At 38.9% G+C, this 27617-nt stretch overlaps 1 protein-coding gene across 5 annotated transcripts; it reads left to right on the plus strand.

The window, feature by feature from the left end:
• On the plus strand, positions 1–27617 carry C1D (C1D nuclear receptor corepressor). 5 transcript variants are annotated; one of them, XM_049857194.1, is made up of 7 exons: positions 52–66; positions 1228–1303; positions 7179–7328; positions 19400–19546; positions 20806–20872; positions 21419–21474; positions 24417–27617. In XM_049857194.1, exons 4-7 carry the CDS (start codon positions 19409–19411, stop codon positions 24579–24581), a joined length of 426 nt encoding a protein of 141 aa, XP_049713151.1. In that variant the 5' UTR covers positions 52–66; positions 1228–1303; positions 7179–7328; positions 19400–19408; the 3' UTR covers positions 24582–27617. The 5 variants fall into 5 exon arrangements, with proteins under 5 accessions (XP_049713150.1, XP_049713149.1, XP_049713151.1 ...); XM_049857193.1 differs by lacking the exon at positions 1228–1303 and having other exon boundaries at positions 1–66; positions 7254–7328; XM_049857192.1 differs by lacking the exon at positions 1228–1303 and having other exon boundaries at positions 34–66.

The raw sequence follows: 27617 nt of genomic DNA on the forward strand, positions 1-27617 counted from the left end.
GACTGCGCGCCGTGACGTCATCGCTGCTCGACCGCTTCCCGGAAGACGGATTCCAAGGCCAGCGAGGTATCGTTCCACAGCTGGGGTTTGAGGTTTTCTCCTGCTGCAGCTTAAGTGTGGTTCTCCTGTCCTAGGACCTGCCCTCCTTTCATTTCCGGGCTTGACTGTGAGGATCGGGGTCCGGCTGCGTGTCCTTCGGGAATGCTATCCCTCACATCTGAGGATTAGGGGCAGCATTGTTGCAGGAGCCCTACTTCTGCTTGTCCTGTGGCTGCTTGCTAGGTTGTGGCTTACGCTGGCTCTTCACTTCTCGCTTTTGATTCTGCTTTTAGCTTTTTTTTGTTTCTTAGCTCTGCCTCTCAAATATTCAAAGGCGGAGAAATAAAAACACATGTCTTTGCAGTAATTAAAAAAAAAAACCTTGTTTAGGGAGGAAGGCTGAAGTGGAACGTGTAGGGGAGTAACTTTTCTGTGTTATCTGCGTTTATCATGCACTCCATAATCACGAACTGCCTGCTACTACCTGAGATGATGGGCTAATTTTAGACTCTCAGTTGAAGTCTGTAGCGAATACTCTCAAGAAAAAAAAAATTTTTTTTAATAGTTCAGATCACTCAAACTTCTTTTTGAAAATGTTTTTAATGTTTTCATGTTTGTCGACTTCAATTTAGTTTTGGCTAGATAAAAATATATTTGTCCCAATGATATCTTTGCTACCCACTTATTAACCTGTAAGTTATTAACCCTATAGGGTCGCTATGAGTCGAAATTCACTTGACGACAACGGCTTTTTTTTTTTTTTTTTAAATCAACTTAGTTGAACTTTCTGATACGACACTGAATGGAGACTTAACCATAAGTTGATGTCTGATCCGAAAGTGTCCTTACTGACACTCAGAGAACCTTTGAGAAATGTTAGAAATCATTGTTTTGTTGAAAAATAAAATAATGATAAACGATAAGCAGTGATTTTTTTCAAAATGAAACAAATTATCAGAGTCCAAAGGTGTTATAGTTGCCATCAAATAGCTGTGTATATATCATAGTTGAGATGCTGAGAGGTCTTAACTACTTTGGTCATTTTCACTTTAATAAAATAATAACTAATATTACTAACTAATGCATTGAGTGTAACATCAAATAGAAGTAATTCACTCTAACCTGATGTAATTACTTATCCCAATCTTAGTAACCTTTTTGTAATTTTATATATCTTTCCATTATCAGACTTCGGGATAGATCTGTGTTTAGAGTTTAACATCTTCATTAGAAAAGGAAGAAGTCTGTTCTCAGGGATTTTAATGTAAGTCTGAAAGAAAATTACAAATGACACTAGCATGGATTCACTATCTGCCAAGATAGCAGTATTTATCGAGAGCTTGCTGTGTTTGCATTTTACTAGTATTTTCTAATGCAGTGCAAAAGAGACATTACAGTAATGGAATGATGGTGCAACATCTGCAGATGGCTCTGTAGTTCCAATAAACAATTGTATTAGATTTATTCTCTGATTTAGTTCATAATTGTGTGAAACTCAACTAAGGATGGAAACAGCCCCAGAATGTACATTTATCTTATCTTTTTCTTTTGGACCCCTGTGGTGATTTCCTAATAATCTGATATTAAGATTCTCCATAATTTGGTCCTAGTTTGCTTTGATTGGTTTTAGTCAGTTCATGGGGTTGGGACTTCAACATATTTTGGGGGGACATAATTGAATCCGTGACATGCCCCTCTCTCAGTCCCTGAGCACCAGCTCTTCCCCATGGACGGAATGACCCACCATAAGGGCCACATGCACCCGAGCCTCCCCCTGGTGCCAGACACCATGGGCCACACCTAATTGCTTTTACGTGTGTCTACCTTTTAAGATAGTTCCTAAGTACCTAATATGTGACAAGACATTGTGTTAGTGATGTGGTGATAAAGTGTGATCCACCATGAATCTAGCTTTGAAGAAACAGTTCCTGGTGAGTAAATTACCAGAAGAAGGTTCTGAGCAGAGGAGTGACATGATCTGACTAAGGTTTTAACAGGATCACCCTGACTACTGCGTTAAGAATAGAATGCTGGGGGTGGGAGTGTGTGAACTCCAGGAGACTAATTAAGACGGCCTTGTTATAATTCAGATGAAAAGATAGTGGCTTAACAGGGTGGTAAGAAGTGAAGTTGGTAAATAGTTGTTCAATTTTGGATGTATTTTGTACCTAGAGCCAACAAGATGTGCTTTTGGATTGAACGTAGGGTGTGAGAGAAAGATAATTGAAGTTTTGGGCTTAAGCAACTAGAAGGGTGGAAATGCCGTTACCTGGGAAGAGGGAAACTGGGAGGAGCAGGTTTGTGGGGGAGGATAGCTGTTCATTTATGGATGTGTTAGGTTTGAGATGTCTGTTAGTCGTCCAAGTGGAAATGTTGAGTAGGCAGTTGAGTATACTGAGTTTAGAGTTCAGGAGAGAAATGGAAAAAAACATTTGGGAGCTGTCAGTGAACAGATGGTATTTAAAATTGTATACACTGGGGACCCTGGTGGCATAGTGGTTAAGTGCCACAGCTGCTAACCAAAAGGTCGGCAGTTTGAATCCGCCAGGCGCTCCTTGGAAACTCTATGGGGCAGTTCTACTCTGTCCTATAGGGTCTCTGTGAGTCGGAATCGACTTGATGGCGGTGGGTTTGGGATTTTTTGGGACACTGGGGACAGTCATCACAGGAGTGAATGTAGATAGAAAAGTCAAGAGGCACAAGGCCTGAATCCTTGGGTACTCTAGCATTTACAAGTTGGGGAGATGAAGAAGAACCAGCAAAGGAGACAGACTGAACAGCCAGCAAGGGACCAGGACAGTTTTAAGAGTGTGGTCATGAAATTCAGGGCGGAGTAATGTGTTTAATTGTGTCAAGATGAGGACTGTTGCTATTGGATTTTACAAGATACAAGAGGAGAGTTATTGATGGATATGTGAGCGTATCAGCAGGCAGTCACAAACCAATGTGATAACTGTAGTAGATTACAAGTATATTCAGAGAAGCTTGGGAGCAAAGAGGAAAAAGGGACTGCCTTTGCTTGGGAGATGTGGAAGCCTTTATAGAGGACGGGGCGTCTGATGTGGGTTGTAAAAGATTAATAGGTTTCACTAGGCTCAGAAGATGGGGCATAGGACAGGGAGGGGACACTCCAGGTAGAGGGAAAGGCCTGTGAAAGGCATATAATTGGGGAATCATGACTGGAACAGAAGTTGTATTTGATATTGGGGGGCAGTAGGAAGTTGGGAATTAAGGCTGGAAGAGTGAGGGGGCCAGACTTGGAATGACTTCATGTGTCATGCGAAAGAGGATTTTGTATCGAAAGGGTGAGAAGCCACTGGAGGAATTTGTGGGAGATACCCCACCCCCGTTAGACCTGCATTCCATTCCACCCAGCCCGGCTTTGCCACTTCTTAGCCCTGTGACCTTTGTTTCTGTTACATCATCTGTGAAGTGAGGCTAATATTAGTTCCCAACCATAGAATTGTGAGAACTCCCTGACCCTCCCTTTTCTCTTTCTTTTTTTAATTGTGAAAATTTATACAACAAAACATACACCAATTCAACAATTTCTACATGTATAATTCAGGGACATTGATTAGTACATTCTTCAAGTTGTGTAACCATTCTTGCTATCCTTTTCCTAATTATCCTACCACCAACATAAACTGCCCTCTTAGGATAAACTCGCTCTTTCCCTCTCCTTCTCACCTCTGGTAACCACTGATAATTTTTGATTTCTGTATGTTTGCTATGGAGTCCCTGGGTGGCACAAAGGGTTTAGCCTTTGACTACTGGCAGAGAGGGTGGCTCGGACCTACTCAGAGGTGCCTGGGAAGACAGGCCTGGTGATCTGCTTCTGAGAGGTCACAGCCTTGAAAACCCTACGGAGCAGTTCTTTTCTGCACACATGGGGTCGCCATGAGTTGGAATCAATTCCATCGCTACTAATAACAGCAACAATATATTTGCTTGTTTCATGTAAGTGATATCATTCTGCATTTGTCCTTTTGTGACTGACTAGTTCCGCTCAGTATAATGTTTTCAGGGTCCACCCACATTGTGCTATGTATCAGGACTGCATTTCTCTTTATAACTAATATTTCTTTGGTTTCCCTGGCTGGTGCAAACAATTAAGTGCTTGACTACTAGTTGAGGCACCTAGGAAGACAGGCCTGGCAATCTGCTTCTGAAAGGTCACACTATGGAGTGCAGTTCTACTCTGCACACACAGGCTTGCCATGGGTTGGAATTGACTTGATAGCATCTAACAACAACAACATTCCACTGTATGTATACACCATATTTTGTTTATCCATTCATCTGTGGGTGGACATTTTGGTTGCTTCCACCTTTTGGCGATTGTGAATAGTGCTGCAATGAACAGTGGTGCACACCCCCTTTCCCTTTTCACTCGCTTAACTCAGTTCCATTGTGAAGAATGCTGTCTCAAGGAAGCATCTGCTCGTCCCTCAGATTGTCACGTCCACTAGTTATCTAGTTAATAGCACCGTGTATCTCTCCATATCATTGTTGTAATTCTATCCTTCTGTGATTACTTGATTAATGTCTATCATCTCCACTAGAGTATAAGCCCAATGAAGACAAGTTTTTGCTCACCATTATATTCCAAGTATCAGGGCAGCAGACGCCATAGATGTTGAATAAATATCTACTGAGTAAATGAATTCTTAGTGCCTGACATGTAGTCATATGTTCAGTAAATGTAATTCACGTACATGGCATTGCAGAGTATGTGCTGAGGAGGGAGTCAGGGATCAATAAAGGAATTACCAAGCAATTGAGAGGGGACCTGGTTGAGGTTAGGTAGCATTAATCTGTGACTTTTGTGATTTTCCTTAGCACGGTGTACCTAGAATGGTTACCCATGGTTGGGAATTAGCTAATGGGCACAGAGGAAAGATAAGGACTTGTAAAAGCATGTTTAAAACAGCTGGGTGGGAGCTGTGGATGTGTAGGAGAGAAGTGAGGGCCAAAGAGGTTTTGTAGCCTAAGAATAGGTAGAAAATGGACTGGGAGGAAGCTGCATGGTGGCTAGCAAAATTAGGGGCAGGGAAGGAACTACATTCTTACGGTTCTTTGAATATAATTAAGCTAAAGAATGTAAGTTTGACTGTAGCTGCTCAAGGGGGAAACGGTGACATTTTATCGGGTGTATTTGGGAATAAAGTAAATTTTCAGGTAACTGAACTTTTTATTTATACAATTATATACTTTTTTATTATTGTACTATAAGTCATGATATAAGTTATATATTGTCTAAAAGTCATAATTCAGAGAGCATAAAATGAAATGTGCCTCCTCACCTTCCTACCTTTTGTTTCCTGAAAGTATTCACAGTTAACAGCTAGTATACCTCCCCACTCATCGCTCAGGTATCTGGTTTTTCTTAAAAACAAATGAGAGGTGTTATACATGTTGTTCTTTAAATTTTCTTTGCTTAATATATTTTAGGAACCTTTCTAAGCTCTACTTCATACTTCTTAACTGCTGCAGAGTATGTTATTGAATGGATATAATTTATTTAGCTGGCTCCTATTAATGGATACTTTAAAGGGTTTCACTCTTTTAAAGAGTGTGGCAGTGGATGTCCTTGAGTATCATCTTGTGTGAGTGTGTACATTTTTAGAAGTAAAATTGCTGGGTCAAAGAGTACGTGCATATACAGTTTTGCAACATAGTGCCATATTGCCTTGCAAAATTGCTGTATCAGGTTACACTCTAACTAACAGTGAGTGGGAGGCTGCTGCTCCTCATTTTTGCCCACAGTTTTGTTGTTGTGTGCCCTCCAGTCAGTTCCGACTGATAGGGACCCTGTAGAACAGAGTAGAACTGCCCCATAGGGCTTTGTAGGCTGTAATCTTTACAGGAGCAGATCCAGAACTGCTTTGCTTTTATTAAAACACCAAAAAAATTAATTATTAATTAGGTACTATCAATGTTTTAGATATTTTCCCCTAGTTTTTTATTTGACTTTAAACTTTACTTATTTATTTCCTTATTTTCACATGCATTCATTTTTATAAGGAGCCCTGGTGGCACAATAGTTAAGCACTCTGCTGCTACTGAAAGGTTGGAGGTTCAACCCACCAGCCACTCTGGGGGAGAAAAGACCTGGTGGTCTGCACCTGTAAAGATTACTGCCGAGGAAATCCTACGAGGCAGTTTTACTCTGTCCTATAAAAAAAAAAAAATTTTTTTTTTTTTTTATGGGGTAGCTATTATGAACTGGAGTCAACTTGACAGCACACAATGTTTTTATAAGGGCCAGGTAAAGACACAGGAATCAGGATTTTTTTTTTTAAGGGAACTTTGTGACGTCTTTGAAATAATTACTTACTCTGGAATGTCAGCCTTTGCTGGAAGTGTCAGTAATACAAACCTCATTTGAGGCCGCAGACTGTCTAGTTTTTATAAACTTTGTTCACCAACTATCACAGATCAGTAACCTAGTAACCTGTCTCCCCTTCACCCTCAATTGTATTTGAAACTGAAACGAGATATAATAGAGTTGCTTAGCTCTTCTAGCCTACATGCTTTCTGTTTCGGTAACCCCCAAGTTATGAACAAGTTGTGTTCCAAAAATTAATTTGTGAATTAGCTATTTAATTCACTATAGAAACAATGTACATAGGTTTGTATCTTTGCTTCCAAAGTGTAAGTAGTCCATGGATGCTTTTTTTTTTTTTTAAAGCAAATTTAAAATGTTATATAATTTTATCCTGTATAATTCAGTATGCATCCTTAGATAATAGAGATATTTTCTTATGTAACTATAATACCATTATCATAGCTGACAAAATTATCAGTACTTTCTTTGTACCGTCTAATACCCGGTCCACATTCAGATTTCTTTCTCTCACAGTGTCTTTTTACGCTTGTTGAGTCAAGATCCAAACAAAGTTGTGGTGGTTGAGGTTGTGTGGTAACTTGGCTGGGCCATGATTCCCAGTGGTTTGGCAGTTATGTAATGATTTCGTTATCCTACCTAACGTAATCACCGCCATGATAGGATCTGATGTGATCAGCCAATCAGTTGTAAGAGGAGTTTCCTTGGGGTGTGGCCTGCATGCACTATATAAGGACGTTCTGGCAAAGCATGCTGGCCTTTGCTCACTTTGGATTCTGCATCTGGCTAGTCGTCATCTGACCTGTGGTTCTTGGGACTGGAGCCATCAGCCTGCTGTCTTACCTGCCAATCTTGGATTCTGCAGCTACGTGAGTCAGGAGAAGCCTCCAGCCTGACACCTCACCCAGGGACTTGGGACGTGCCAGCTGCTACAACCACGGTAAGCCATTCCCTTGAGATCAATCTCTCTCTGTCTATACACGCTTCATTGGTTTTTCTTCTCTAGAGAGCCCAGCCTAAGGCAAAAGTGTACACATTCTATTTGGTTATTATGCCTCTTATGTCTCTTAATCTAGAGAGAGCAGTTATTTCTTCTGCCTTCACTTTCTTTTTTTTTCCCCATGCCATTACTTATTTTTCCTTTATATGAGAGTGCTGTTAAGATTGCTCAGCTGGTTCAGGTAGTGACGGCCTCTTCCCTCCATTGTAAACCTCTCACCGTTCTGTTGTCTGTTGGATGTCATTGCCTGCATCTGTTATTCCATTAGCCCGACCCATTGCCATCTAGTCGATTCTGACTCGTTTCATTAAAAGACTCGTTTCATTAGGGGCTGCAAAATGGTGATTTTAAAAATATGTATATATATATATATATATATAGTCATTTCTTCTACATGTATTAATTGGCATTTGAAGAGTAGTTTTATTACTTGGGAACCTAACAAGAATCACAAGGTTATGGGAAAATGCCATCAGAGCGACGATTTGTGATGATACCAGGAGTAGTCTTTTTTTGCTGTAGGGAGGCTTAAGGGAGTGGGATGGTCTTATTGATGTGTCAGTCCCCAGTTATTCAATCAAACACTAACCTAGGTGGTTGTTGTGAAGGTGAAAGATTATGATTAAGATCTATAATCAGTTGACTTTAAGGGAGATTATCCTAGATAATCTGGGTGGCCTTGATTCAATCAGCTGAAAAGCCTTAAAAGCAGAGCTGAGGCTTCCCTGAAAAATCAGAAGAAATTTTACCTGTGGACAGCAGTGTCAGCCTGTGTCATGAGTTCCAACTTGCCCTTCCTGGGAGAAGCCTTCCGCCTGATGTCTAACCCATGGATTTGGGACTTGCCAGCCTCCACAACCGTGTGAGCCATTTTCTTGAGATAAATCTCTCTATATATACACCTTACTGGTTTTGCTTCTCTAGAGAATTCAGCTTAAGACACAGGCTTTGCGCAAAGTAGAGTGGGAATGATGTTTTCAGAGAGAACCAAAAGTAGAGAACCACGTGGAGTGTGGTTTAGAGTGACAGAGTATGGCATATTTGGAAAACTGCCATTAGCTCACATGGCTACAGTTAATAGGATTGGAGGGGGGAACTGATGAAAGATGAGGTTAGACAGATAAGCACAGACCACATCATGATGAGCCTTGTAAGCCATGCCAAGGAGTTTGGAATATTTTCTCAAGATGTTTGGGAACTACTACAGGATTTTTTTATACTTTTGTGGTTCTTTTTTTTTTTTTTTTTAATTGTGCTTTAGGTGAAAGTTTATAGCTCAAGTTAATTTCTCATAGAAAAAGTTATACACATATTGTTATATGATCCTAGTTATAATCCCAATAATGAGATAACACACTCCCAGTTTCTACCCTGGGTTTCCTGCATCCATTCAGCCAGCTCCTATCCCTTTCTGCCTTCTCATCCCACTTCCAGACAGGAGCTGCCCATTTAGTCTCGTGTATCTACTTGAACTAAGAAGCACACTCTTCATGAGTATCATTTTATGCCTTATTGTCCAGTCCAATCTTTGCCTGAATAGTTGGCTTCGGGAATGGTTTTAGTTCTGGGTTAACAGAGAGTTCAGGGGCCATGTCTTCTGGGTTTCCTCTAGTCTCAGTCAAACCATTAAGTCTGGTCTTTTTACGTGAATTTGAGTTCTGCACACTTTTGTCCTGCTCTGTCAGGGACTCTCTGTTTTAGTCCCTGCTCAGAGCGGTCATTGGTGGTATCTGGGTACCATCTAGTTCTTCTGGTCTCTGGCTTATGTAGCTCTTTTATCTTTTGGGCTAATATTTTCCTTGTGTCTTTGGTGTTCTTCGTTCTCCTTTGCTCCAGATGGGTTGGGACCAATTGATGCATCTTAGATGGCTGCTTGCTGGCTTTTAAGACCCAAGACACCACTCACCGAAGTGGGATGCAGAACATTTTCTTAATAAACTTTGTTATGCTGATTGACCTAGATGTCCCCTGAAACCATGGTCTCCAGAGCCCGGCCCTTGCTACTCTGTCCCTTGAAGTGTTTGGTTGCGTTCAGGAAACTTCTTAGCTTTTGGTTTAATCCATTTGTGCTAATTTCCCCTGTATTGTGTGTCGTCCTTCCCTTTTCCTAATTCTTGTGTACTATCTAGTTTTTTTTTTATCTAGTTAGTGAATTCCCCTCTCTGCCCCTCACTACTCTCATAACCATCAAAGACTGTTTTCTTCTGTGTTTAAACCTTTTCTCGAGTCCTTATTATAGTGGTCTCATACAATATTTGTCCTTTTGCAACTGTCTAATTTCGCTCAGCATAGTGCTGTCCAGATTCATCCATGTCGTGAGATGTTTCCCGGATTCATCATTGTTCTTTATCATTGCTTAGTATTCCCTTGTGTGAATATACCATAATTTGTTTATCCATTCATCTGTTGATGGGCACCAGGGTTGTTTCCATCTTTTTGCTATTGTGAACAGTACTGCAGTGAACGTGAGTGTGCATATATCTATTCATGTGATGGCTTTTATTTCTTTAGGATATATTCCAAGGAGTAGGATTGCTGGGTCATATAGTAGTTCTATTTCTCGCTTTTTAAGGAAGCACCAAATCAATTTCCAAAGTGGTTGTACCATTTTACATTCCCACCAGCAGTGTATAAGTATTCCCAGTCTCTCCACAACTTCTGTAACATTTATTATTTTGTGTTTTTTGGATTGTGCTAGCCTTGTTGGGGTGAGATGGTATCTCATTGTAGTTTTGATTTGCATTTCTCTGATGGCTAATGATCATGAGCATTTCCTCATGTACCTGTTAGCTGCCTGAATGTCTTCTTCAGTGAAGTGTCTGTTTATATCCTTTGCCCATTTTTTAATTGGCTTGTCTTTTTTCTTGTTGAGGTGTTGTAGTATGTTGTAGATTTTAGAGGTTAGACCCTTATCGGATATGTCATAGTCAATTTTTTTTTCCCAGTCTATAGGTTGTCTTTTTACTTTTTTGGTGAAGTCTTTGGATGAGCATAAGTGTTTGATTTTTAGGAGCTCTCAGTTATCTAGTTTCTCTCCTGGTGTTTGTGGCTTGTTAGTTACGTTTTGTATTCTGTTTATGCCGTGTATTAGGGCTCCTAGCATTGTCTATTTTTTCTTCCATGATCTTTATCTTTTTAGATTTTATATTTAGGTCTTTGATCCATTTTGAGTTAGTTTTTGTATGTGGTGTGAGGTATGGGTCTTGTTTCCTTTTTTTGCAGGTGGATATTCAGTTATGCCAGCGCCATTTGTTGAAGAGACTGCCTTTTCCCCATTTAATGGATTTTGGGCCTTTATCAAATATTACTGCTTGTAGGTGGATGAATTTACGTCTGGATTCTCAGTTGTGTTCCATTGGTCCATGTACCTATTATGGAACCAATACCAGGCTATTTTGACTACCGTGGCGATATACTAGGTTCTAAAATCAGGTAGTGTGAGGCCTCCCACTTCGTTCTTCTTATTCAGTAGTGCCTATCCAGGGCCTCTCCCCTTTCCCTGTGAATTTGGTGATTTGTTTCTCCATCTCGTTAAAAAATGTCGTTGGAATTTGGATTAGGATTGCATTGTATCTGTAGATCGCTTTGGGTAGAATTTGACATTTTCACAGTGTTGTCTTCCTATCCACGAGCAAGGTATGTTTTTCCACTTACGTAGGTCTCTTTTGGTTTCTTGCAGTAGTGTCTTGTAATTTTCTTTGTATAGGCCTTTTACATCTCTGGTTAGGTTTATTCCTAAGTATTTTATCTTCTTGGGGTTTATTGTAAATGGTATTGATTTGGTGATTTCCTCTTCGAAGTTCTTTTTTGTTGGTGTACAGGAATCCAACTGATTTTTGTATGTTTACCTTGTATCCTGATACTTTGCTGAAATCTTCTATTAGTTCTGGTAGTTTTCTTGTAGATTCTTTGGGGTTTTCTGTGTATAAGATTGTATCATCTGCAAATAGGGATACTTTTTTTTTTTTTTATTAACTTTTATTGAGCTTCAAGTGAACATTTACAAATCAAGTCAGACTGTCACATATAAGTTTATATACATCTTACTCCGTACTCCCACTTGCTCTCCCCCTAATGAGTCAGCCCTTCCAGTCTCTCCTTTCGTGACAATTTTGCCAGCTTCCAACTCTCTCTCTATCCTCCCATCCCCCCTCCAGACAGGAGATGCCAACACAGTCTCAAGTGTCCACCTGATACAGTTAGCTCACTCTTCATCAGCATCTCTCTCCTACCCACTGTCCAGTCCCTTTCATGTCTGATGAGTTATCTTCGGGGATGGTTCCTGTCCTGTGCCAGCAGAAGGTTTGGGGACAAATAGGGATACTTTTACTTCTTCCTTACCAATTTAAATGCCCTTTATTTCTTTTTCTTGCCTTATTGTCCTGGCTAGGACCTCCAGCACAATGTTGAATAAGAGTGGTGATAAAGGGCATCCGTGTCTGGTTACCATTCTCAAGGGGAATGCTTTCAGAATCTGTCTGTTTAGGATGATGTCGGCTGTTGAGTTTGTATAAATGCCCTTTATTATATTGAGGAATTTACCTTCTATTCCTATTTTGCTGAGAGTTTTTATCATGAATGGATGTTGAACTTTGTCAGTTGCTTTTTCTGCATCAATTGATAAGATCATGTGGTTCTTACCTTCTGTTTTATTTATGTGATGTATTACGTTGATTGTTTTTGTAATGTTGAACCATCCCTGCATACCTGGTATGAATCCCACTTGGTCATGGTGAATTATTTTTTTGACGTGTTGAATTCAATTGGCTAGAATTTTGTTGGGGATTTTTGCGCCTGTGTTCATGAGGGACATTGGTTTGTAATTTTCTTTTTTGTGGTGTTTTTACCTGGTTTTTGTATCAGGGTTATGCGGGCTTCATAGAATGAGTTCAGGAGTATTCCTTGCTTTTCTGTGCTCAGAAATACCTTTAGTATCTACTACAGGATTTTAAGCAGGGAGTACCATGACCAGAGTACATAGAAAAATCTTATTTTGTAACACTCTAAAATTAGCAAGCCAGATGCCATTGAATTGATTCCAACTCATGGCAACCCCATGTGTGTCAGAGTAGCTCTGTGATCCACAGAGTTTTCAATGGCTCTCCTTTTGGAAGTAGATCACCAGGCTTTTCTTCTGTGGCACCTTTGGGTGGACTTGACCCTCCAGCCTTTTGGTTAGCAGCTGAGCTTGTCAACCATTTGCACCACCCAGGGACTCCATGTACAATTGGTAGTGGCAGTAGGGAGATTACTCAAGGGCTGTGACATAATTAGGCAGTGAGAATGGAGGAAAGCTTGTGGTGCAAGTAGATTAAGGAGTCCTGTTGCCAGTACTGATTGGATATGAAGCCTGAGGAAGGAGTCAGGAGTGAATCCTAGGCTTCTGGCTGGACCGAGCTTGCTGAGATACAGAATAGAGGGGGAGAGGGAGGTGGTAATTTCAGTTCTGTGGACAATGCTGAGCACCCTTCCTTTTCTCCTGTTAGTACTGTGGCTTCCATGACCAATGAGAGGACGGGCAGGGGGAGTGGCAATAACAGTCCTATAGGGATGAGTGAGTCAGAATCAGCTCCACAGCAATGGGTTTTAGGGATGAGCAAGATCCCTCCCCTCTGCCCTTTAGTCTCTCTCAGCCAGATCTTACTGAGGGGTGAAGAGAAGCATGTTTTCTCATGCCCTGTTCCTCTGTTTCCTCCTCTGCAGCTGGTACTTTAGAAGGAGGAGGTGGAGGGGTAAGGAGCCCTGATGGTGCAATTCTTGGCTGCTAACTGAAAGGTTGGTAGTTCAAACCCATCCAGTGGCTCTGTGGGTGGAAAACCTGGCAGTCTGCTTCTGTGAAGATGACAGCCAAGGAAACCCTGTGGGGTTATTCTACTCTGTCACATGGGGTCGTCATGAGTCAGAATCGAATCAATAGCATACAGCAACAGGTGGAGGGGTGAGGAGTACACATAGGACCAGGGAGGGGAGTGAGGAGCAGAGGTAGGTGGGCTCTTTCTCTTCTTTGGAAATTTTACATTGTACAACCTTGGGCTAGCTCCTTAAAAGCCCACCATGGCTGAGCATCTTTCTCTCTGAGGGCTTGATGAGTGTGTGGAGTGCTCCGAAGAGTGCCTGGCACATAGTCTGTGCTGTTCACGTGTCGCCTGTGGCTGTTGCTACCAGAGGGGTCACTGCTTCATCCTGGGGTTGGGGTAGCAAGGGGACGGAGGAACGTTTCCCGGCTTTTCCTGTGGAAGGAGCAAATACTCAGAAACTCTAATCTATAATAGTAGAAACCATTTGAATTAGGGTTAGGAGACCCTTTATTTGTTAGTCTGCCTTGCCTTTATTTTTTAGTTTGGAAAAAGTCAAATAGTTCAGTTTAGATTTAATAAGAGTGATTATTCTTACTTACAGCCTTGCTTTCAATGTTCACCCTAACCCATGTTAACAATAAATAACTGCTTGTTGATTGGGGCTTTGGGACAGGGAATAATTACAGGAAAAAGCCCCACTGTAATTCTGAAGGGGGGAAATATTTTCTAATAGAAAAGTTGAATGAAAACTATCACATTTAAATAAAGGCCTTCTTGTATTTTTCAGATGTGCAGTATTTGTTAAAAGCCAAAATACTTTATAAAAGTATGCCTTTATTTAAATTTAGTGGTCGTTTATTTTTAACTACAATTTTCAAACACACTTTTTGAAATAACAAAATTTAAACAAAACAGAATGGAGAGTTTTAAAAAAAAACAGGCCTTCTTTAATCCTCTCCCCTAAAACCTAGCCCTTCTCAGAGAGAATATCTGTTGTTTGAATTTCTCCTTCCAGACCTCTGTCTGTGTGTACACATGTACAAGTTCTTTTTTGTAAACAAACGGCACCAGGGCGGACACATCATGTGGTGTGCACAACGTTGCAGAGCTGTTTCCAGCTGTCGTGATGTGTCAGTGCTTGTGGATTTATTCTTTATTTTTACTGGCCATTGGTGCTGGGTATAATATTCCCTTAGGTGCATGTGCTGTAATTCATTGAACCACTTCCCTGTCAATGAACATTTGGATTATTTTCAGTATTTTGTTACAGTCTATTTATTCAAGAAATGTTTACTGACTGCTGTGTGCCAGGCAGTGCTAGGGATATAGCAGCGAACAAAACAGAACAAAATTCCTACTCTTACGTAGCTATGGTTTTTAGGGGGTCCAAGCTGAAGCCCGTTGCCATCAAGTTGATTCCGACTCATAGTAACCCTGTAGGACAGAGTAGAACTGCCTGCCCCATAGGGTTTCCAAGGAGCTGCTGGTGAATTCGAACTGCCCACCTTTTGGTTAGCAACCGAGCTCTTAACCACTGCACCAGGAAGGCTCCTTTTAGGGGGTAAACAGACAATAAATGAATTAAAAAAAAAGTCAGATGGTGATAATGCTGTTGAGGACTGTAAGGTAGGGAAAGAGATAGGGAGTGCCAGAAGTGAGGGGAGAGGTGTGCAACTTAAAATAGAAAAACCTGTTGCCATGGAGTCGATTCTAACTCATAGCGACCCTATAGGACAGAGTAGAACTGCCCCATAGGGTTTCCAAGGCTGTAATCTTTATGGAAGCAGATTGCCACATCTTTTTTCTGTGCAGTGGCTGGTGGATTTGAACCACCAACCTTTCAGTTAGCAGCCGAATGCTTAACCACTGTGCCACCAGGGCTCGTTCACTAAATTACAGTGGTCAGGAAAGATTCACCAGTAGATGACACTTGAGCAGAGATCTGGTGCAGGCTACGAAGCTACTGGCGGACAATGGAGGCGGGGGGAGAGCATTCTAGGACGAGGAGAAGACGTACAAAGGCCCCGAGGTAAGAGGCATGCTGATACGGTGGAGAAAGAGCAATGAGGCCGTTGTGGCTGGAGTGAAATGAGCAAGGGGAGGGGACAAAGTCACAGAAGGCAAAGGCAGTTGGACAGATTGCATGAGTCTTTCTTACAGGCCATTGTAAGGACTTTGTCTCTCTGGGTGAGTTTCTGGCCGAGGTGTGACGTACTCTGACTTAGACTTTTGGATATCGCTTTGCTTTCTTGATAGTAAATAGATGATAGAGCAAGGAGGCCATTTAAGGGGCTGCTGAGACAATCAAGTTTTCCTGAGTTGTCAGATGGTTTGTGTTCACCTGCTACTAATCAAAAGATTGGAGGTTTGAACCCACTCCGTGGTGCCACAGAAGAAAGGCCTGGCAATCTGCTTCTGTAAAGATTACAGCCAAGAAAACCCTATGGAGTTCAGTTCTACCCTGTAACACGTGAAGTCTCCATGAGTTGGAATCGACTCGATGGTAGTGTTTTTGTTGTTTTTGCTTATTTGGTTTGCAACAACCCAGGCAATACATGATAGTGATTGGACCAGGGTGGTAGCAGTGTTGCTGGTAGGAGGTGCTTGGATTATGAATTTATTTTAAAGATAGGATGAGGGGAATCAGATATCACTCTGACACTTTGAATCTGAACAGTTAGACAGTTGAAGGACCTATTTACTGAGACGTGGAAGGCTGCAATAGGTAAGGTTAGGAATTTGTTTATGGGCACACAAAGTTGGAGAATCTGACTGGACATCCAACAGGAGATAGTAGGCATTTGAAAATGTAAACTTGGAGTTCAGTGGAAAGACAGCAGTGTATTAACGCAATTTAAAGCCTGGAGACTCACCTTGGGAATAAATTAGAGAAAGATAACCAAGGCCAGGCCTTGAAGTATGTCACCATTAAGAGGCTGAAGGTAAGGATAGGATGTAGTAAAGGAGACCAAGAAAGCAGCCAGTGCGGTAGCAGGAAAACCAAGAAAATGCGATGTCCTAGAAGTCAAGAGGAAAAGGGGGTCAGTGAGGTCAAATGATAGCTGAGAATTGACTGTTGGAGTTAGCAACATGAGAGTTGTGGTTTTGGCAAGAGCAATTTTGAGTGAAGTAGGGGGCCTGATTGTAGTAGATTCAAGAAAGAATGGAAGGGAAGGAATTAGAGACTACTGGGTTGCTATGAGTCGGAATCCACTCGACGGCAGTGGGTTTGGGTTTGGGTATAAGCAAGGAGTCCATGGGTAGCAGTCGTGGTCCCACAGGGAATGCACCAGGCTGCTAACCTGAAGGTTGGCAGTTCCAGTCCACCCAGAGGTGCTTGGGAAGAAAGCCCTGCTGATCTCCTTGCGAAAAATCAGCCATTGAAAACGCTTGGGAGCACAGTTCTACTCTGACACATGGAGTTGCTGTAAGTTAGAACGACTCCCTGGCAATGGTGTTTTTTTTTTTTTTTTTTAAGGGCGGGAGTGTTTAGTATAAGCAACTCTTTTGAGGAGTTTGTTTTAAAAGGGAGAGAGAAAATGGGGCTTCAGCTGGAGGGGGATATGGAGTCAAAGCTTTTGTTTGTTTCTTGTCTTAGGTGGAAAAATAACATGTTTCAAGCTTATGGGTAATGATCAGTAGAGAGGGAAAATTGGTGCAAGAAAAGAGGGAAATTCAGAGAAGAGTTTGAGGTGTCCATTTTAATAAATTTATATGCATATGTACAAGGATTTCTGTAGGCTGGATTCTTAAAAGGATTTCCTGAGTCAAAGAGTATGTGCATTTTAAGTCTGTACCGATTTATATTCCGCCATCAGGGTGTACCCTTGTTAACGTGGGATATTGCTAATATTTAAAATTATTGCCAACCTGATGGATGATTATTTCTTCATTATTTTAATTTCTTTTATTGCTTTATATAATCTTATCTAATCCTTTGTTGTATTTTGGCAAATATTTTCTCCCAGGGTGTCTCCTGCCTTTTAATTTTGTTTATGGTATCCTTTTACCATAAAGTTTTTTTCAGTTTTTATGTAGTTAAATCTGTCAGCCATTTTGTTGTATAGCATTTGGGTTTCATTTGGATTATATAAACATTTTACATAATCTTCCAATGCATTTGTACATTTAAATTTTTAATTACCCTGGAATTATTTTTTGTGTATGTAATGAAATAGTTATCAAAGTTTTCCATCTTTTTCTATGTTCTTAAACAGTAAAATGCCACAGGGATTATCTATGTCTTGAAGGTTGGAAGAAATTACCTGTAAAATCTAGGCCTTGGAGCCTCTTTGGAGGGTACTTTTGGCTACTTTTTCAAATTTTTTTTCCCTGTGGTTAATGATTTATTTCGTTTATCAACTTCTTTTTAGGTCAGTTTTGGTAATTGATACTTTCTCAGCACACCATGCTTTTCATCCAGATTTTCAAATATTTTGGTTTAAAACTCTGCATCAAGAGAGAAAGAATACTAAATCTTCTGTATATTGGAGTGTATCCCTTGTTCTTTCTCCTTCATCCCGGCAGCAAATGCTGGAGCCCTGCTTTCCCAGACCCGAGGATTGGCTTAGCTGTTTTCAGCCCTCATGGCCCAGCTCTTACTGCCCTTCATCTTGGGGTTATTCTTAGATTCTCCTGGAAAGCTTTATTTTCTTTTTGGTGGCCTTCTCTTTTGTTTGTAGGGGATTGTAGGTTCCTTGGCTCTGTTTTCTGTCAGTCTGAGCCTGTTTGCTGTTTCGCCTACAGAAATTTCTACTGTGAGATCTGCTGATGGGTATGTGCCCTTCTTGGTTTCCAGCGTTACTATGGACTTATTTTTTTGTATTTCTTCTGTCATATGGGAGGAATTTTGAAGGCATGTTGGGCAAATACACGTGTTCAGTTAACCATTCAAAACAGGAAGTCACCATTCTTTCCTATGTGGTTTTCTTTTATCAGAATCCCATATTGAATTGCCGGTTGCACAGCAGTTGGATAGTAAGTGACTTTACAGCACAGGTAGTGTAGTCAGATAGACCCTTCACTACTTGACTCTTTTTTTGGAAATGAAACTAGATGTCTTGGTAGAATATGCTTATCCAGAAGACATACCGATACATCGTGACTAAATACTGAAATAGTGTTTTTTAAAATTAAATGACATAGTTTCAATATTTAAACTGTAAGGGACTTTATAGATCGTTAATTAGGCCAACTGCCATATTTTATGGATGAGGAATTTGAAGCCCACAGGGATTCCCTGATTTATGTAAGGTGATCAAGCAAGACAGAAAGCCCAAGTCTCTTTACTTCCATTTTGCTCTGCTGTTGGCTGTTTTTCACATTCTTGTTGTTCTTAGCCGTATAAAAGATTTTCAGCTATTAATAATAATAAAAAAAATTAAAGATACATACAGCTTAGGATTGCCTCTGAAATTTGGTCTTGAATACTTTATTAAATACATTGACATGGATTTTGCTTTTTTTCACATAGATATTGAATATTATGATATAAATGTGAATTTTAAAAGAGTGAGCTGCCAGGTTATAGTGTAGCCTAAATGAAAACCATGTAGTTTATTTCCCCCAAGTTTTTTGTTTTCTACTTACAGACTTTATGTGATTTATGGACTCTTTGAATTTCTTATTAATATTTGAAAGAAGCTTAAGGAATAGACATAAACATATAGACCTGAAAAATGATTCTAGTGATAAATAATCATGAGCTATTTCAGACCTAAGATTTCTTAGTTTAATATAATATGTTCCTGTATCAACACCTAAATTTAAAAAGATTAAATATATACGTCTTTAAAAAAGAGAGGTTTGCTTATCATTTCTTCAGGAGGCATTAGAGGATGTACTGCCAAAATTTCATTGCCTTGCTTGGTCTTCAGCTTCAACAGAAAGTTTTTAAAATGCAGGATTTTGATTATCGATATCGCATGTCCTAGTGCTTTAAAAGCATTGAGGTTTAATATGTATCAGTGGGCTTGGATGGGCTCTTTGCCTTTCTTTGCTTGTCTTTCCTTTTCTTTTTCCAGACAACTTAAGGAGAGGGGAAGTTTGAATGGTTTTGCTTCAGAATTATATTCTAAGAAGATTTGTTAATTATTTTCAGGTTTTAACCTTTTGGAAATTCATGATATGACCTACTGATTTTTTTTTTTTTTTTTGTAAACTGAAGAACAGTCTCTTTAATATGAATTCTAAGATTTTATTTTCTTTTTCCAGTTGCTCATAATGGCAAGTGAAGAAATTAATGAAGACTATCCAGCAGAAATTCATGAATATTTATCAACATTTGAAAACTCCATTGGTGCTGTGGATGAGATGCTGAAGACCATGATGTCTGTTTCTCGAAATGAGTTGTTGCAGAAGGTATTTTAAAAATGTTAATTCCTAAAGGGGTAACTTATAAAACAGTTCTGTTTTATGAAACACACACAAGAGGAAATGTTAGGCCATCAAGTCAGTTCCGACTCACAGTGACCCCATGTACAACAGAACAAAACACTGGCCAGTCCTGCGCCCATCCTCACAATCATTGCTATGTTGGAGCACATGGTTGCAGGCACAGTGTCAGTCCATCTTGTTGAGGGTCTTCCTCTTTTTCATTGACCCTTGACTTTACCAAACATGAGGTCCTTCGTCAGGCAGGGACTGGTCCCTCCTGATAACATGCCCAGAGTACATGAGAGGAAGACTCATCATCCTCACTTCTAAGGAGCATTCTGGCCATACTTCTTCCAAGACAGATTTGTTCATTCTGGTAGTCCATGGTATATCCAATATTCGTTGTCAACACCATAATTCAAAGGCATCGATTTTTCAGTCTTCCTTATTCCTTGTCCAGCTTTTACATGCATATGAGGTGGTTGAAAATACCATGGCTTGAGTCAGGGGCACCTTAGTCCTCAAAGTGACATCTTTTATTTTAACACTTTAAGATAGATTAGTGATGCATTCCCCCTTCCCCCTTTATTTTAACTCAATATTTATTTGAGTATTTCTAAGGGAAAAAAAAACAAAACTCTAACCTTAGAAAATGCTTCTTAACTATAACCTGTAACTATTTTTATTTTGACTTGATTTTGAAAAATAAAAGGAGTGCTCACAGCATTCTTTTTGACAGACTGTCTTTGACCGTTTAAGTATTACAATGATGTTATCTGGGTTTCTGGAAACCCTATAGGACAAAAACAGTAAATTGACTTTGACAGTCTAAAACAAATCTCATTATGTTTCCTCTGTCTTTGGTATTGCCTAAGTGTTTTAGCCTGCTTCTTATACATAAATGCATCATGTACAATGTTTATATTGATGAATCACTTTTGACATACAAAGCCCAGATCATAACTCCACAAATTAAAATAATTCAAAAGAATTTTTCTTGGATTACACACATTGCTTTGTCTAACTAAAGATAGTACCCTGAAGTGAAAATTTGTGGGCCAAAATCACTGTTTAACAAAACTTATTCTTTTTGCAAATTATTTCCAGACCATTTCGTTATTGAATTCTAGAAAGTGAAAAAAAAAAAAGAAAAATATTTCTTTGATACATCGTGCTTGGTGAAAGTTTAAAATGTTACTGATGGTACTCAAAGTCCGTGTGTATTTTTCTTATTTTTTTAATAGCTGGATCCACTTGAACAAGCGAAGGTGGATTTAGTTTCTGCATACACATTAAATTCAATGTTCTGGGGTAAGTGTATTACCTTGGAGCTAATTAGAAAGCAAATGATTTACTGTACCAAAGTGATTGTGTGTGTGTGTGTGTGTGCAGTGTTTCAGCAGAAATTTCTTTTTTATTGTGCTTTAGGTAAAAGTTTACAGCTCAGGTTAATTTCTCATATAAACATTTATACACATATTGTTATGTGACCCTAGTTCCAATCCCTATGATGTGACAGCACACTTCCCCTTTCTACCCCAGGTTTCTCATGTCCATTCAGCCTCTCCTGTCCCTTCCTGCCTGAGATATATATATGTGTGTATATATATATATATATATATTTAATATAATTATAATTTATGGCAGTTTTAATAATAATCAGATATTTATTTCTTTTAAATCAGAATACCAGATGCCCATGAGCCACACATACATTTAATATTGCATATGGGTTGAAGAATTTAAGATTTAATTAATCACCTGTGTGACTTTCCTTTTTTGTAAATAGCTAGAGTTTTTTAATTGTAATTAGTTAATACATACACCATTTTCTTACATAAAATCTTTCTCTTGTAGTTTATTTGGCAACTCAGGGAGTTAATCCTAAGGAACATCCAGTAAAGCAGGAATTGGTAAGATTTCAATGAGTTTATTTTCTTTTTATTTTACACGTTGTTGTGCATGGAAACCCTCGTGGCATAGTGGTTAAGAGCGACGGCTGCTAACAAAAAGGTCGGCAGTTCAACTCCAGCGAGTGCTCCTTGGAAACCCTATGGGGCAGTTCTACTCTGTCTTATAGGGTCGCTATGAGTCGGAATCGACTCGACGGCAGTGGGTTTGGTTTGTTTTTTTTTTGTTGTGCGTGGTAAACTGTCTCCTGATAGACTTCTAGTATTCTTGAAATTTAGCCGGAGTACCTTGATTACACTGATTTTGGGGAACAAAATTATTTAACACTGAAATTTTGAAAGTGAGCCAGATCTCGTCATGTCTTTGGCTTTTCTTTCTCTTATCTGTGTGAGAGAATTGGTGTTCCATATAATATAAATCTTTAGATGGGAAAATGTTATGATTCTAGCAATTATTTGTAACTTCCATATTATTTTTCCTATGAATTCTTGAAATCCTGTTCATCTCTAGGATAGTTTTTTTTTTTTTTTAACTCTTACACAATGCTTAAAAGTACAGTCTAGTTGATTTACTAGCAAAGACGGGAAAGTTTCTCCCCCGCCTTTTCAATTCCTCCATTAATTCATTTTCTCAGCAGTAAAGAATCCAGTTCAGCAACAAAGCTAAAAGCTTTTTTGGCACCAGTTGTATATGTACTGTCCAGTAATTCTGTATTAGTGACATATTTACAACCTGTAATAAATCTTCTAGGTTTGTCTTTGTATCCCATTTAGATGTGGAAGTATAGTATATAAGGTCTGATATCTTGGAGTTTTTGCTGACTTCAAAAATTAAATCATTCAATTTGAAGGAAGAAATTAGAAATCAAACTTATGGTTACCTTCTTGACTTGGCTTTATGAATATTATTAATAAATCTATTCTTTGTGTATATAAAATACAAGGTAAATACATATGTGAAATGCACTAGACATTGTATTCTGTTCTTGTTTTCAGGTCTTATGGTAGTTGATGTGTGTGTTATTTATAACTTGGCCATTTATTTTTAAGAAAGGACGAATAGAGTGAATCTGTTGCCTTTATTTTGTTCAGTGTGTGGACTGAGGCATTTTCTTCTTTTCTTTAAAAGTTCTTTGGCGGGGGGTGGGGACACAAAATATAGCAATTGTGAAAAATATTTAAAGCAAAAGTATAAAGCAGCATTATATGCAGATCATGGTTTGACCAGTGATAGTGGCTTTAAATTGTAAGAAGTGTGGGTTGTGTCATCTGTTTTCAACTTTATGATATTCTTAAAGCCAAGAGGATGAAATTCCTTTTTCCTTTAACACAGTTATTTGGAGTATTTTAATACTCGTATTGTCAGTGGGAAAGGAAAGGATCATCCATCTTCCTCCCCCTCAGAGCACATTCTTTGGAGGAGTACATTCATATTCTGAACCAGGGTTAGCAAATAACAAGCAATATAAACCTGCTCCACTTTCTGACCTTGTCACAGACATTACTAATTGATCGCAGAGCTAGCGTGTGAGAGGAAACGGACTTGCTATATTTTTTATTACAGACAGCAAAGGACCGTTGACAATAGTTTATTCATTCAACAAATATTTGAATGCTTACCGGGTGCCAGGCATTATTTCCAAGTGAGATGATTCCTCAGTGAATAAAGCCGGTAAATGTCCCTGTCCTTGTGGCACCCACCAGACTGTATCTAGTGGAAGGGACAAACAGTAAACACAATGAAACAGACAATAAATACACCTGAAATATGTAGTGTGTTAGAAAGCTACATGTACTGTGGGAAAAAAGAAACAAAATAGAGTAGGGTAAGAGGGCTTGGTAGTGCTGGGGGTTGGATTGCAGTTTTCAGTGGTAAAGTCAGGACTTGATTGACAAGGTATTATTTAAGCAGACAGGAGAGAAGACAGGGAGTGGCTCTGTGGATGCTTGAAGGAAGATCCTTCCAGGTAGAGGAGTAAGCAGGGCTGAGGCCCCGAGGCAGGGCTAGGCAGGGCTGGGCTGGGTTTGTGCTGCAGCTGGTAGCCACCATTGCAAGGGCTTTAGGCTTTATTCTGAGATATAGAGAGCCGTCAGAGGGCTTGAGCAGAGTGGTCTATCTTCTATAGTTAAAACATTTTAAGGTTCTGTATTTTTCTCTGTATATATGTAACTGCTTTGATTATTTCAATGAAACTTGCTGCTCAGCTGTGATCGATCATTCACTCTGCCATTTTACGGCTGTCGTCAACTTTATTTCTCCAGTTGAAGGGTAGGATAGCCCTTTATTCTGATTAATGGTCTCAGAAGATTCCAAGTGGTACAGCAACATATTCTGTTTCTCCCCTTGTAAAGCCTGATGAGAACTGTACGTTTTATTAGGAAGCTTCATGTGCTTATTATCAATCAAAACTATGATATTGAGTAAAAGACCGTGCATTTTCATGCTGCCTATTTTAATTGTGACACTAGAAGGTAACAAAAAAAGAAATAGTTAAATACCACTCCATCCATTTTCTGTTTAGAAAAATTTTAGGAGAGTTTAGTTTGATGTGTGTTGCAAGTATACAAGAGGTCAGAATTTAGGTTGTAGACTTCAGATACAAAACAGACAGTATGTGGATTTATGTTAATGCTAATTTCAAAAAATTTATAGTGACATATAAACAATCGAATGGTTATCTGTGTGGTGGTGTCTTAGTATAGTCATTCCTCTTTTGAAACACTCACAACACTTCTGAAATGACTTTTTAATGCCTGTCTTCCCCCGCCGACTGTGAACTCCAGGAGAGCAAGGGGGCATGTTTACTTGTACTTCCTAGCACCATGCACTTAATAAGCAATACCTACGTATCTGTTGAATTTAGCCGAGGTAGAGTGTAATAGAACCCTATGGTGCTGAACAGCGTAGTAAATCTATTTCCTTTCTTTATTTTTTAATCTTTCAGGAAAGAATCAGAGTATACATGAACAGAGTCAAGGAAATAGCAGACAAGAAGAAGGCTGGCAAGCTGGACAGAGGGGCAGCTTCAAGATTTGTAAAAAATGCCCTATGGGAACCCAAACCTAAAAATGTATCAAAAGTGGCCAATAAAGGAAAAAGTAAAAACTAACTTTTTGGTTTTGATGGACACATATTCAAAAAGTACATCATTTTTATTGTTTTCCACAAAAGAAATGATGGCTAATGGGGCCCTGCAAAGTTTCAGTGTGTTCCTTACTGAATTCATATATAAAATTTACACTTGAAATTTGTAATGCTGAATAATTTTTTTTTCCAGAGAGATTAGGTTACCTTTCTTGATTTTCCCGTAGAGAGCTATGAGGTTTTTAACATTGTGTGTATGATACTTTACCATCTCTTGATATGAAACTCTGATTTCCTTATATGGGTCAATCTTTCAAGTACCATTTTATAAACAATTGTGAAATTTAAGTTACATGTTCTTTGTAAATGTTTGTACTATTTTAAATGTACCTTATGAAATGTGCTATCTGAAGGCTGTTTTCACTATGTAATACAGCTGTTTTCACTGTGTAATGTTAAGAAAGTATAAAATGACTTAAATGTCGTTTTTTTTTCTGTATAGTTTATCATGTGTTCATGATTTTAGGAATTTTTTAAAAAAAATTTGAGGTGTGAAATTAAAACTTTAAGGTTACACTTTAATTCTTGGCACTTTGCCTCTACATCCCATTTAAAATAAAATACATTTCATTAAGTGTAGGTGGGAAAGGAGGCTGTATGCTGATGGCTGATTTTGGCATAACGTCTGTACCTAATCAGTAAAAGTCGTGTAGCTGACCTGTCTGTTTTTGTCTTGAGTAAATTTACCTTCCAAATGAGGAAGATAGGTTTTAGAAATCATCACGAGTGGAGACATTCATGGATTTTTGTTCTTGATGCATAATACCTCAGATAACTGCCCGTAGTTCTCTGGATCGAATATTTTCATATTTTTTGCTTGTGTGCTTTTGAGGCCGTGTGAGTCCATACTAGTGTTTCAGAACAATTTCTTATGCTACCTAATGCCGCTTAAGCAGAAGGAGAAATCCAAAGGAGATTACATTGTGTTTATATTCTGATGTATTTTTCTGGAGTATCAGCTACAGAGAATTCCCCATATTACACTGTTTTTATGTCCAAGCCCATGAATGTTAATTGCACACCCTTAATGCGCTCAGTCTTTGAGTCCACATCACTCTGTGCAGGAATGCCAAGTACAGTAAAGTACTTTAATTTTTGAAAAAGGAGTTGTTAAAATTTTCTGTGTGATTAATTCTCCATAAGTAACCTTGAATAAATGGGTTTCTTGATTTATGGTAACAGATATTGGAAATGGTCTTAAAATGTAATGGATTTTGTAAAGCATGGTGAACTCTTTCTGTGACACGTGAAGAGGAAGTCACGGAGAGAGGCAGAAAGTCTCTCCTGGCTCTGATGGCAGACAGTTTGTGAAGTGGAAGAACGTTTATAGTTATTTCACTCCTTTCTCACTTCCATCCTTTCGAATTTCTAGCTGTTTGCTTTAAAGTCGCTTGTGCTTGAGAAAATTAGTGTTATCATTAAGATTCAGTGCAGTATATGTGTCTCTGTGTCACGTGTGGCAGATAAGCCTGTAACTGGCATTTCTGTATATTTTCTCATTTCATAAAGAAAAAAGTGTTAAGTGAAAAGTGTTTATACACTTGGAAAAAATCACTAGTCAAATTGTCGATTTGTGAAAGTCCAACTCTATGTTCTGTTAAATTGGAAACTGTTAAGTAAGTAATTTGTTCAGTGTTTACTCTTAGAAATAAAAGATGATTTTCATGTGTTCCATTTTACTATGTATAATTTTAAATACTAATTACTTAGCAAATATGTAAGGAGCTGCATGGCAGTAGTGCATTGGATTGTTTCTTTGTGTGTCGTTAATGACATTCACATGGCCAGATACCGTGCTGGGCATTAGGTTCCAAAGAGGACAACTCAGCCTTTAGTCTACTTCTATAAAGTGTTGTGAAAAAGGTAGTCTTTTCATTCAATTCAGTTTCTCAGACTTACTGGAACATTTATGACAAATTGTGTTCATTAACCTTAGAACCATAAAAGGTGACGGGTTGATCTATTTGACTGTGGTATAGTTATTATTAATGTAGTTTGTTCCAAATGGCAGTGTGCTCTAAGTTTAGATGTTAATTATACCCTTTTATTAATTTCTTGGGAATTAGCAAGTTGGAGAGGTTGCAGCTATAGATATTTTTAAGACTAGAATTTTAGACTGTTAATCTCATGCTAAATAATGACATTTTTGTCTTTATATTATTTTAAATACAGTTTTCTTCCTGTTCATAGTTGCAGGATGGGAATTCATTTTAGTAAAATAGAATATGTTAAGAGAAAAATTGAAGCTTGAATTATGGGTTACTGGAATTAGGAGATTATATCAAGTTGGTTGGAAGCCCTGGTGGTGTAGTGGTTAAGTGCTGTAACTGCTAACCAAAAGGTCAGTAGTTCAGATCCACCAGGTGCTCCTTGGAAACTCTATGTGTGGCAGTTCTACTCTGTCCTACAGGTCTCTACGAGTCGGAATTGACTTGTTGGCAGTGGGTTTGGTTTTTTTGTTTTTTTATCAAATTGATTGGTTTTTAAGACACTGCAGATTAAAAAATTCTACTTAACTATTAGAAATGAATTGGTATTATTTCTAAATAAGGCTTTTAAAATTAACTAGAAATGTAGGAAGGCCTTAAAAAATGGACAGTGTATTGAATATAGATCCCCTTTTCTTAAGTAGGACATTGGAGAACAAGGTGCTTCAGGAGGCAGCTTGTTATATAGTTAAATTCTAATTTTATGTAGTTAATTATTAGAAATTCTGGCTTTACAAAGTGACAGTGACTAAGAAAGATTTGAGCAGTGATTCCCAGCCTCATGCAATGGCTAAGCTTGGTAGGTAAAGAGAAGAAAAGGAAGCATGGCGCCTCTTTTTCTTCCTTCATTATCCACACAGCAGTCAGCTCCCTCAGATCAATTCGGTGCCTCTTTTACCTAATGACCTTGGTAGCAACCTAATCTGTATAAAGAAATGTGTTCTGAATGTGCGTTCCTAATAAAAACATTTTCTGTAGATTCTTGTCTAAAACTCTTCTGTCTTTGGTGATAC

Source organism: Elephas maximus, chromosome 17 (assembly GCF_024166365.1).
Source record: "Elephas maximus indicus isolate mEleMax1 chromosome 17, mEleMax1 primary haplotype, whole genome shotgun sequence".
Classification (NCBI taxonomy): Eukaryota; Metazoa; Chordata; class Mammalia; order Proboscidea; family Elephantidae; genus Elephas; species Elephas maximus.